Here is a 13,245-nt window from a genome sequence, read left to right on the forward strand (position 1 = left end):
AAAACGTCACAGGCAGAAGATGAAACACACCAGAGAGCCGCTTCTAGTTGCATAACTGAAACAGGAGAGCAGGGAAAGAGAGATGGAGGCCAAAATTCTTCCTGTCAAATCAATGCAGTTCAAATGCAGGGACAAATGACAGACACCAGAGAACAGCTCCATTTTTTTTTTTTTTTCTTTCTTTTATCCGGAGGTGCCTTTTTTCAGCATAGGAAAGTAGGATTTTTCTAAAAATTTCCATCGCTATTCTTAGCCTCCTCACCAGGAGCGCAGTACTTACGTCTTTAGCGTTCCAGAGGTCATCAATTCGGTAACCAGCACAATGCATCTTTTGCCTTTTACACAGGATTCCCAGAAGTCATAAAATCTCACAATGTTTGGATGCTGTAGACCTTTCAACATTTCTGCTTCCTCTTTAAATCTCTGCCTCTCTACTTTTGTGAGCTTTCTGTCCTATAAGCCAAAAGAAGACATTATTAATAGCGACAAAAGTCAAATAAAGGCGCTGCATTGCTAAAGGTATTCAGAGTTTTAGATTTGTTTGCTTGTATCAAGAGCAATTATAAAATCTTTTATGTAAGAGATGAGCAGCGTGTATGAACTAGGGCACTCGCCTTGAATCCAGTGTCAAGAAGACAAAGACTCGCCTCCGAACAAAGAGATGTCTGTGCTACGCTCTGCTACACGACAGCGTTAATATTTCAGGCAACATAAACACACCCGTGGCTTGATGGATCACCACACAGCTATTTACTTCTTGGTTTGGTTTCGCGAGGCTTGTTATCCGAGAGATTAACACCCACAGGATTTCACCTCCCAGTACGATGCTCATCACCTCTAAGGTCCTGCTGCCTTTCGAGCTGTGACCGCTCACCACCTCCCACAGCAGCTCCTGCGAAGTTATGGTGGTGACCACCAGGTGAGGAACCCCACTGGGCTGGACCGCCCTTCCCGTTTCTCCAGGGACAAATTAAAACAATACCACCTCAAAACACCAAACACATTAATTTTCCTATTTGTTTGCTGTTCTGCCGAATTCCACAGACCTTTCTTTACAGTTGACAACGGAAGGATTTAAAGCTGTCCTTTGGCCTTTTCTGTAGGCCGCACATTGGCCACGTGGCAGTAGTTATTCTTTTAGATTAGAAACGTGAGGAACGTCATGTTCTACTACTCTGGTTTTCCTAGGGAAATTTAGGATCGTTTATCATAACCCCCAGGCTGTGAAGGGACCCTGTGAGGAAGATGCAGAGCCCGTCTTCTCCTCCTCCCCACCGGCCAGCAGAAGCCTATTGGGCTGCCTGGACCTCGTTAGCAACATGGAGACCCCATCAACGAGCAGCTCAGACGCACACTCTGGCCTCTTTAGACAACGTAAAAGAGCAAAATGGGAGTTTCACCGAGGACCACACCATCGCTGCTTGGTTTGCCTCTCCTGGACGGCTGGTGGGGCTGGGAGCACTTCCCTCCGCTGCCCTAGAAACGAAGCTTTTTCCTTCTTTAGAAGGCACAATTGTGTAACTGTTCTTACTTACAGAAGCAAAGGCTCGCAAAGCACCGAGATTAATTAGTTCATATTTTAACCTCAGACATTTTCCTTTTCTCGGTTCACTGCAGCGTGTTTATAAGAGCATATACGTAGTGAATTAAATTGGCACCCAGCTGATTTGTAACCAAGGTGCAGAGGGATGAGGCCCCCGCCGCTTTGACAGCCTGCCCTCATCCGCGATCACAAAGGACTCGATACGGGAATGGGAATTTCCGCAGCTGCAAACAAGTCAGCTTTACACAGAGGCTTCACAAGAGGAAAACCCGGGCTGAAACGATGACGCTTCGGCTTTTCTTGGGAGACAGAAAACCTGCTTTCCCCAGCAGCGTGCGCATGCGGCGCATTTCCATTTTACACTGCTGCTACTGAGGAGGTTCTCGGTTTTCTTTCCGTTTTATGGAGCAGCATCAGAGCGAACGTTGCCCCCAGCAACAGCAGCCATCTGGGCTGGCAGAGCGGGGTGCCCGGGGGGACCCATGCCCACGTCCCCGGGTGCAGCCAGGAGCACCCCGCGCCCATGGGCATGCTCAAGGCCAACAGCCGAGAGCAAGGCGGCATTTCTGCTGCTATGAAGCCACTGCATTTCTTGTCAAAAAAAAAAAAAAAAAAAAAAAAAAAAAGTAGGCTGTCTAATAAGCCAGGACACAAGAGCCTGAGAATTGCTTTCAAATCCATCACTTCTTCCCCTACTGCTGAGTTACCTCTTAATTTAAACCCTGTAGAATAAATCAGACACACTGCTATTACAGAGGAAAAGGAGCAAGTCCTTGTGTGAGACAGGAAAAGCAGAGTGTGGGCTAGCAGAGAAAGGAAAAGGCAGCGACACAGATCCAGCAGTTTTTTAAAAACCTTCTAATTAAAAAAAAAAAAAAAAAAGTAATACCATACCACTTGACTCTCATTTCCAAATTTCTGAGCACTGTGAGAAATTTTCCACTGCTACTTCAAGGGTAACTTTTAAAAATATCCTTCAGGCATTGCAGACGATCATATTCTGTATATTATGAGCTCTGGATCATTTGGGCTGCTGTCTGGATTCAAAGTACTAAGACGGCAAGCTGGGCAACTGCAACAAAGTGATTCTGGAAGACAAATACGTGTTTTATCTATAACCAGAGCAGAAAGAACCTGGGCTTGTGTTTTTGTTTTGTTTTGTTTTTCCATCTCTAATGATAGCTGAGCATCTTTCTCAGGAGCAAGCCTGGCTCCAGCACTAGCGTTGGAGAGGTGGCGAGGGCAGGGAAGGCAGAGCGGTGCCACGCTCCCTGCCACAGGATGGGTCTCCAGCACTGTAAGGGCTCAAACAACCTTTCCCAAATTCCTCCAGGCTGAACCTGACACGAGTCATTGGCCAAAGCATAAGCTGTTTCTGAAAGGGCTTAACAGTTGGACTATTTTCTGCTCTGAAGCAGCAAAACCACCCATTTGACTGCAGGACTCTGGGATTAATCCAAACCCAAAGCACCTTCACTGGGGTCACAGACACTTATTCCCCATCGTATAATCCGCGCAAGGCGAAATGTCCTTATGCTGAAGGTAAGGGTGTATGCCTGAAACAACCTTGGGACACCAAGTTTTAAGATAGAGAACAGGATTATTTGAAAAGGTCATGCCAAAGAAAGGTAATCCACTTCACTGGATTTAAGACCTCACTTTGCATGACCTAAATGCATCAAAATTTGGGGGAATGAAGCGAGTTTCCAGATTCACCCAAGGAGTCTTCAACCACCCTGCTGCCATCTGCAGCGGCAGATGTTTCCAGCATCCTACAGCTGAAAAAGGAGGCTCGGGGATGCCGAGCATCATGCCCAGTTGACAAACAAGCTCGTTGCTCAGTCCACTCCACCGCATTTATGGCATTACCGCTAGTCTGAGCGTCCTCAAGACACGAGACTTCCAACTTGGAAAATGTTCTTATCCAGGAGATATCAGTATTAGTTTGCAGATATCTGCTTGCTTCCTCTCCTTTTAAGGTATTCGCACTTCTTGGCTCTATCCCTCCTCACTGGGACACAAAGTCTTGGCTCAGGAGGCGACATCGTAATTCCATGTCAAATAATTGAAAGCTTCTCAAGCCTACCACTTAGCACCAAGGTTTCTAAAATAAACTTCAACCTTCAAAAGTCCACAGCAATCGCACTGAGCGGGTTCAACTTTTCCAGGCAAGCTGAAGTTAAACAGAACCAAGCCAGAAGTGAGACAGCTGCTAGCTCTGTGTTACTGCTAAGAAAGAATCTGTAAATTTAACTTGTTTCCCCGTTTTAAGAAACTGGGAGCAACAGTCAGCTCAAAAGGCTTGGGCGCACTTTGTCGGCAGCACAGCTGGAACTGGAGCACACAGTAACGATGAGCCCTCTCACCCTCAGAGCTTTAAAGACAGATCAGCTTTGCAAATACACACACAACACCAACACACCAATTGCCTGTTATTTTGCTGCGATGCCATAAGCTAGAATTACGCCCAGCAGCAACGAAAGCACCAAGTCATACGGAACTCAAGGGCAGCCAGGGGATGGCATCCCCTACCACGCAAAGCGGGCGGTCCCCAGCACCGCCACACCAACCCATGGTCGGCTGCCTTAACCCGGCATGGAGAATTTGATGTTTTATTATTAGAGCTGCTCTGGGTTCCCACGGTTAAGTGCTTCTGCAGGGATCTCAGTGCATCACAGGCACAGCATCGCCCGTCACACACGCAGCGCCTGGCTCCGTGATTTCACCTCTCCGGGAGATAAATAAGCATTAATTGGGTTGGGATTATACCATGGATTCTTCATTACAAAGGGCACTCTAACAGAGATATTAAACAAGTGGTAAGAGGAGGTTATATATCGTAAAGTACCTTTTCTTCATCGGTTTTCCTAGCTTTACTCTTGTGGATTTGATTATAAGTCCATGGTCAGTTTTAAGCATGTAACCACTGAAAGCTATTAGCTTCTTTTTGGAAGGAAGAAATAATTCCCAATTAGTACTTTATAGCCTTGCTCTGGGTAAGCGACACACCCATTCAAGGAGACTGGAGGAAAGTGATGTTTGCAGTAGGAAGCTGGAATTAAAGTGAATTTCCTATCCATAAATCATATTTCTGCTAATCTAACACATGCATGCTCCCTGCTTGTCACAGGCAGGGCAAACAAATACTTCTCTTTGGTAATATAAAATTTACCCCTTCATTAAATTCCTTCGTGGGGAACAACAGCAAAGACTGGAATTAGTAACTAAGTGTGTTAACAAAAGGAAAGGGAAAGCTTACAAATTAAATTTCTGGAATAACACCCAAATTAACAGCAGGAACATGTTCTGTTAGTCATCCCCAAGCATCATTTCCTCCAGGTTGTAACATATGGGCTCTGACTAAGACTTTGAAAGTTATACAAGCAAGAGAGTGGCCTTCACCGGAGCAGTTAGAAGCGTTCTAAGAAAGATCAACAACTAAAGTTGAGTTTCTTGCCTATTTACTTGTGATGGGCTAACAGATTTGGGAAGGCACTGGCCCAAGTTGCCCCGAGAAGCTGTGGCTGCCCTATCCCTGGAGGTGTTCAAGGCCAGGTTGGATGGGGCTTGGAGCAACCTGGGCTGGGGGGAGTTGTCCCTGCCCGGGGGGGGTGGGACTGGATGATCTTTAAGGTCCCTTCCAACCCAAACCATTCTACGATTCTATGAATAAACTACATCCTCATCCCACAAGGAAAGAGGATCAAATGAGAGAAATAAGACCAAATAAAAAAAATTGTTTTTTTACATAGCAATGCCTATAACCATGTAAGAGCAGGGTTTGAAGCACAGCTGTCCCTAAACTAGAAAGTTGGGCTCCTTTGTGGTTTCACTGTTGTTAAGTTCCTCCTTTTAAGGTGTTGAATTTTCAGTAAAAAAAAAAAAAATAAAATTAAACTACTTTAAACACTTTTGCAGTGGCAACAAGAATAAGCTCACACTTGCTCGCGTGCGAGCCTGGGCCACAGCACTGCTGCTTTCAGATAACCAACCGAATTTCTCCTCTCTCACTCTGACAAGACCCTCGGCTCTTTCGCCAGAGCCCACCCCAGCCCTGAGAGGTTCTAGATGTCCGCGTGGTGTGTCGCAGCCTTGCCAAGGACACCTGAAAGCCCTCTCCTCTCCTGTAAGAGCATGTCTCCTTCCTTGGCGCACAACTGGACTATCTCACCCAGACATCTTGGCCTAAAGACTTCTACTTCTGTGTCCAGCTAGCCTATAGATATTGTTGGTTGGGTGGTTTGGTTTTTGTTTGGGTTGGGTTTTTTTTTTTTTTATGCTTAAGGTCACATAGCTGTATTTACTGATGGTTGTTTAATTTTGCCTCATTTTGGAACAGATTAAGGTCTGTCTGGTAAAGCAAACAGGAGCAGTAGGCCAGCAAAGGAGGGAAGGGCTCACCTCTGTCACGCAGGAGCTGTAACATCTCTTACCCATACCAATGATGAAGAAAAGGAACGTGAAGAGGCACTTCTGACACAGCAGCAGAAAGCAAATAATTTATTCAGCAGAATGAACATCTGTTCATAGCATTACATTTTCGCATCTGCATGCCAAATCTGCACATTCGCTCACGTACCGCAACTACTCTTCTAATCAGAGATCGCCTCGAGATACGAAATCAGCAGTGGGATCCATCGACAGCTTTCTCCCACGTAGCTGTCTGTTGGTTTATTGTGGATTTATGAACAGAAGTGTAGTTCTGGTCTGCCCTACAGTCACAAGGTCGATGGCGAGATACTCAGCGTGGTGGGAACAGACAGCAGCCTGCCCAGACACCCTGCAGCGTACGCCAAGAAATTGCATTGCTCCTACAGTGGTCTCGGGACAAGTTAACCGATACCTGCATATGACTATTCATTCATTAAATCCTGTATTGTTATTATTGCTTCTTGAGGGAAACGTCACAATTTTGGGTAAGTTTTCAAATTTTAAAAATACAAAGGCCTTTAGGAATAAAGGTGAACGAGAACACATTTCAGAAGAAAAAATTAAGAACAGTTTTTGTATTTAAAATTAAAACTTCACTCATTTAGGGCAATGCCCTTTTGCATTTCACATGAAGACTTGTCTAATCCACTGTCGGAAGCATCTAGGATTTCTCCCAAAGGTGTAACTGGAAGGAAACACGGGCTTGGACACGCAGCAGTTTGGACTGTGAAGAGCTGAAGTAGCTGCTCTCGTGTACCAGCTCTAGGCCTTTATCATTACAATGCCTACGCTATAAATTTGTAATAGCATTCAAGACCTCTTATTCCCACACCCTGTACATTCAATTATAAGCACATATCATTTCAAGCTATCCTAAAGGAGAAAAACCCCTTTCTGCGAACACACAGCAGATGCCATTAGACAACTTGCAAATCAGGAAAGAAAAAAGTATTTTAAAGCTTCATTACATATCAGCATTCAGCCAACATTCTTCTTCACTAAGTCACCCTCGGTGAAGTTACGGCCCTGCTATTTCTTAGCCGTATTAGTGAAGCACAATGAGGGTTCCCAGCGGTAACTCATTTTCCAGACACATAAAAAGCAGCCCTTGCGCCCAAAGATCCACACAATTCAATGGACACAAGCTACAGAACAGGCCGAGAGAGATTTACTTATTTGCCCGAGCCGTTGCTAGAAACCTACAGAAAATTAGGAGCTGAATTCAGATCTTGGTGGCTAAAATCTGGCACCGTAGAAAAGGCTGAGCTTGCTTTTTTGCTGGATGCAAGTGCAGCTTGCAACTTTTTAAGTTACGGCTGAGGAAGGATGAGATTCACGTCTTCTACCAAACATCAGCACTCAAAAAACTCGTCCTGCAAGGTGCAGGAGGAAGAGGAATCAACACCTCAAATCACAAATGTCAATGCAAGAGCTGTGAAAACACCAAAGAAACCCAACATGATGGGCAGGGACCGTGTTTAATGGATGAAAACCTCCCAACACAACTGCACTACGGTAACCTATGGTTAAACAAAAAAGTTCATGTCACAAGCAATTGAATTAATTGCAGGTAGCACCGCATTTACTCTCTTAATTACCAGTGCTTCACAGGTTCCACACAAGCTTGTAATTTTAGATGAAATACCAGAAACGGTTCAGGCTTGCCTCACAAAATGACTTTTTCAAAGGAAACTGTGAAATAAGCTGGACAAACCCCATGACACCAGATCACCTCTGCTCACATGGAAAGAAAAAAAAAAAACACCAAAAAACCATTTTAGACATGGCATGAGAATTTGGTATTTTGGTATTTTCTGGGATTCACTCCCGAACCTAGCGCTCATTAAAGTTTATGCAACAGCTTGTTCTGTTTTTAAAAAGCATTTTGCTTCATGTACTTCATGTCATCCACAAACACAGTATTTGGGCATGTGAGATGTCTAACACTAAGAGACATAATGCCTCAAAGAGAGGAAGCCAAATGCTGATGCGCCCCTGATCTTCATCCCATCTCCCACCTCTGTCCTCATTCCTAAGAGGTTTGGAAGAGCACAAGTTGCAGGTCAGAAGACTCAGAAAGAAGGTACAAATACCTCCGAGCACAACAGCTGATGCCTTTGCAATTTTAATCACTGTGGTTATGAATTATCCCTGTGTGGGTGTTGGACTCATCTACACCACGCAGCTGGAGAGAGGAGGTGGCTCCAGCCATCCCTTGGAGACTCGCTCCTTCTGGCCCGGGCCACAGCAGGGGTGGAAAAGGGACATGTCAGTGGTGCTGGGACACCAGCGCGGCACTGCCCACCACCTCCCTCCATGAGCTGCAAACATCGCTATTTACCCCACGCTACCTTTCGGTGTGTAAATGCTAACCCTCATTTGGCCAATAAGCTTCGCCGGCCAAAATTAACGCAGCACGAAGAATCAGCAGAACAAGGCAAGTTTTAGTTTGCCCTGGCAAATTTAATCTGAGCGCGTCTCGCGTAGCATTCAATTCTGCCTATCTGCCAGGCAAATTTCATTTTCATCCCATTATTGCTACCATTTCCCATCCTGCTATAACCGAGCCATTCCGTGCTTCAGTTTGTAAACCACACTTACAGTGAAATCTTCTTACCAGTGAACTAATTATAATCCACCAGTAACCCAGAGCAGAGAATAGGATGCTCAGTTACAGTCACAAACACTCAGCAAAAATAAAAGTTTCACCGTAACCCGAGCGCAGCCGCATAACATGTACCTTCCAGCATTGCAGGTGTTATGAATGGAAAAATCTGTCAAAATGGCATATCTGCTAAGACCCAACAGAAACGTTTGCACGGCTTTACAGTTTCAGTAAAATACTTTGTAAACAGTTAAAATTTTCTTTGCAGCAGCAGCAAAGCTGAGCGCTACCTAAACCAGAGTCATTTCTATCTGCTGACACCTTATAAATGGAAGAACATAAACCTGAACGTTTAATGATATTTAAGTGTTTTCACTTCATATTATTTTTTATCATTGGTGAAATACACTGATTTAGAAAAGCGGCTTAAAACAAACCATTCCCTTTGGAACTTCTATTTAAGCAGAAATGCAGTAACAGGAAATACATTATCACGTTTGTAATAGAGATCACTCAAGTCAGAACATGTATTTTCTGCCTCCAAAATTAAGCCCTTGAACTGTGTTGGATTCGCCAGTCAACCACAGGTTAGGCAGCTTTACCAATCGTAGAAAATACCCCCTGAATGGGCCTTCAGGTCAGTCTCTAATTGCAGACTAAGTACGTTTATTTTAGGAAACTATCTCAAAAATTTTCAAATTAGTGGAAAAAAAAAAAAAAAAAAACAAAAAACCAAAAACACACACCCCAAGACTCCCGACCAAACCAGACAGCTGGACTAACAACCTGTAGCAGGCTGTAGAAAGATATTCTCAGAGTTCCTCAACTCATGATTCTTACACAGCTTATACACCTTTCATTCGATCGCTCTTCTCACAAAAACCACCTCGTGTCACGTAAAAGCAGAGTTAAAAGCCATTTCTCACTTGCTCCTGTCCATCCAATGCTGTGGAATACTTTAAGACCTTAAAACACATCAGCAAAGGAGAGCTGAGCCCAGGAGAGCACCAAGAACGTCAGGAGGTCCCCTCGTTCTCGTTGGCCAGGGATGCAGCAGCCACCCCAAGCTCCCCGTGCAGGACAACTTGCACCTTCTATCTCCTTCATCGCCCCAATGACTGCAGCCTTTACTTAACTGGACGTATTTTATTTTTATCACAGAGAAGAGCTGTCTTGGAACACAAGCCAGGCAAGCAAGGAAAACTTGCTCGCTCCGCCTTCAATGCAAGTTCGGCATCTCCTGACTTTTCACATCTTTGTTTTCACAAAACAAGGAAAACTGAACAAGTGCATGTGTGCCTATGCACACACATTCTGAACTTAATTATATTGAGGAAAAGGAATACAAAATAGCTAGACAACAGAGAAGTGATGGGTCTTTGCACAGACCTGAACTGAAACTCTAATAGTGGCTTAATGGATCCCAGCGAGAAACTTCTTCAGTTCTTCCCTCACATTGTGGCCTGCTGAGCCACCTACACCTAGTCGATTAATTCTTCCATAGCCACGTTTTGCATCACTAGGACACAAAAAAGCAGTAAGGAGTTCCTTGATACACCCTGGAAATCTATGGATAAGCAGCACCATAGCCAGCAGTATGGTGAACCCTTCCTCCTCCCATCTTGCTCCTGGTTTTTCGCTAGAGACCTTTTGGGGGAGCTCATTGGAAGAGAATACAGAAAAATAGTCCTTTAACGTGACTTGCTCTAGCTGCTTAAAAAAAAAAATAAAATAAAAAAAAATCCTTGCAGAGGACCATAGTATTGCAAATAGCCAACTTAAACCCCTGTCCAGAGTCTCAGAGCGGCCCCGGGAACGCTCTGCTCAGCCCCGTTTCACAGCGCACAGCACCCCGGTGAGGACCAATTGCTTGCTGCTGCTGGAAATCAGATTCAAAAGCCAAGGTATGCGGCAAGGACATAGCACAAAGACAAAGGGAAAAGCCAGGAGGCCACCTTCTCTGCTGTAACAACTCAAGAGACTGGAAACAAGCATTCCCTGTTGCGTGCTTGCAGGACTCTTGGAAAGTAGGGACAGGGACCTTTCACCGCCACAAAGACGCTTTGTAGATCGGGGTATCCCAGCTCCTGAATGCTTCTGCAGTAATTTATCTGGAGTTTGGAAATGTCTTACTTGGGAACCTTTATAAATGCTGAAAAGAGCCGCCACTTTTCGTGCATTCCTAACACCACTTGACAACCCGTTAGAAAACACCGAAAGGCAAACACTGCACTCCTAGCCAGGACACATTAATCAAAGTCCCCCGTAACAGTTAAGAACTAAGCTGAAAGCATCACATTTCTAACAAAATAGTTCTTTTTTCTTTCTTTTCCCTCCTGCAAATCTTGACGTTCTATAGCCCTGCCCAAAAGAATAACACTAGCTTGTCAGCTAAAACATACTACCAGCTGAAAATTTAACTTCCCATCCCTTGAACAGCAAAGCATGAAAGGGTAACATCAACACGGCTTTATGAGAAACAGATCTTGGCCACTTTCCAATGAGATTATATGTTTGGGTTGATACAAGATAATAGCATTGACACAATAACCTCAAATTCTGCAATTCGTTTGCTTCACGTTAAGAAAGAATAAGAATGAAACAGAAAAGACCCATTGACATAAATTGATTAAAAATTGAGTAAGTGATCAGTCACAAGACCTAAGTTACACATATAAAAATACACGTCCTTGATGATTTTCAAGAGGTTCTGCAGGGCTTGAGTTTTGTTCTAATGAAGTGGCTTATATTTTTATAAAGAACTGTCAAAAAAGCCCATACTTTGCAAAGAACAAGCATGTTCACATGTTGAAGCATAACAATGACAGGTCCCAAAGGGAGATGGAGATGCTCGTGTAAGCTGGGCGCAAACTGCCCGACAAGGCACGGCTGGCAGGGGGCTGTGTAAGACGGAGCAGCCAGCGCAGGGTAGAGAGCCATCCTGGCTGAGCCGGGTCCTGAACCAGACCTCAGGAGGCCGATGCAACCAGGCATGGCCAAGGGACCACAGTTTATCTGAGAGGACAAGGGATTCCCTGAATCACAGACTGGTAGGGGTTGGAATGGACCTCTGGAGATCTAGTCCAACCCGCTGCCAGAGCAGGGTCACCTACAGCAGGTTGGACAGGAACACATCCAGGTGGGTTTTTAATGTCTCCAGAGAAGGAGACTGCACAGCCTCTCTGGGCAGCCTGTGCCAGGGCTCTGCCACCCTCACAGGAAAGAAGTTTTTCCTCATGTTCAGATGGAATTTCCCATGTTCCAGTTTGTGCCTGTTGCCCCTTGTCCTGTTACTGGGCACCACTGGAAAGAGCCTGGACCTGTCCTCTTGCCACCCGCCCTTTTGATATTGATAAGCATTGCTGAGATCCCCTCTCAGCCTTCTCTTCTCCAGGCTGAAGAGCCCCAGGGCTCTCAGCCTTTCCTGCTAAGAGAGGTGCTCCAGTCCTCCGATTGTCTTTCTAGCCTCCACTGGACTCTCTCCAGCAGATCCCTGTCCTTCTTGAACCGGGGAGCCCAGAATTGGACACAGGACTCCAGATATGGCCTCACCAGGGCAGAGCAGAGGGTGAGGATGACCTCCCTCAACCTGCTGGCCACATTCTTTTTAATGTGCCCCAGGAGACCATTGGCCCTCTTGGCCACAAGGGCACATTGTTGGCTTGTGGGCAACTTGTTGTCCACCAGGACTCCCAGGTCCCTCTCTGCAGAGCTTCTCTCCAGCAGGTCAGCCCCTAACCTGTACCAGTGCATGGGGTTATTCCTCCCGAGGTGCAAAACCCTATACTTGTCCTTGTTGAACTTCATTGGGTTCCTCTCTGCCCACCACTCTGTCCAGTTCTCGCTGGATAGTGGCACAGCCTTCTGGTGTCCCACCCACTCCTCCCAGTTTTGTGTCATCAGCAAACTTGCTAGGGGTATACTCTATCCCTTCATCCAAGTCATTGATGAATATGCTGAACAAGACTGGACCCAGTACTGACCCCTGGGGAACACCGCTAGCTACAGGCCTCCAGCTAGACTCTGCACCGCTGATCACAACCCTCATCCAATAAACTCTTCGGAACCAAAGTACTTAGGAGATTTGATTAGATGATCACAGTGGTACTGTCTGACTTGAAGTCTGTGCCATAGTTACATTACAGTCATAGTTATGTTATAAGACACATGCCCATGGCTGAGGTCCCGGAACACTAATTCAAATGCTAATTATCAAATGCAAACAAGATAGTTCAAATCTTGGCTAGACAGGACCTATGAAAACATGAAGTCAGCAGCACCAAATCTAAACAAATGTGAGCAATGCCTAGTGATAGGAGTTCCTGCAGCTTGTCATGACAGGGTTTTGAAAGTTAGATAAGCAAAAAAAAAAAACCCAACCAAAACAAAAACTGGATCTTGCGCTGGCAGACTCACAATTGGAGGGCATAGATATATTTCTTAGGAGTCCGTGTGTTCACACTCCTTGATCACAACTGTTTAATAACCTGAAATCTCTAGCCTACAGAAGTATGGATTTTATAGTATGATGCAAGGAACGTCCCATATACTGTATTTAACAAACAGCATCAGACATTCAGAGAGCCTATGGAAAGCAATATTCATCAGAAAAACTGAGAGAACAAAGCACTATATACAATTTGATGAAAGTTTTCAAGTACAGAAT

The 13,245-nt window shown here is 45.0% G+C and overlaps 1 protein-coding gene across 1 annotated transcript in view; it reads right to left on the minus strand.

Moving 5' to 3' along the window:
- The window catches only part of WNK2 (WNK lysine deficient protein kinase 2), a gene marked incomplete at its 3' end in the record, with an annotated part of 115,092 nt that overhangs the window by 70,281 nt on the left and 31,566 nt on the right, over positions 1 to 13,245 (minus strand). Inside the window, exon 2 of the mRNA XM_082487508.1 lies at positions 281 to 453. Within this exon, the coding sequence (XP_082343634.1) occupies positions 281 to 453 (173 nt within the window). The remainder of the gene's footprint in view (positions 1 to 280; positions 454 to 13,245) is intronic.

The sequence above is a fragment of the Vanellus vanellus genome (genome assembly GCF_965231255.1).
Source record: "Vanellus vanellus genome assembly, chromosome: 9".
In the NCBI taxonomy this organism is placed as follows: Eukaryota; Metazoa; Chordata; class Aves; order Charadriiformes; family Charadriidae; genus Vanellus; species Vanellus vanellus.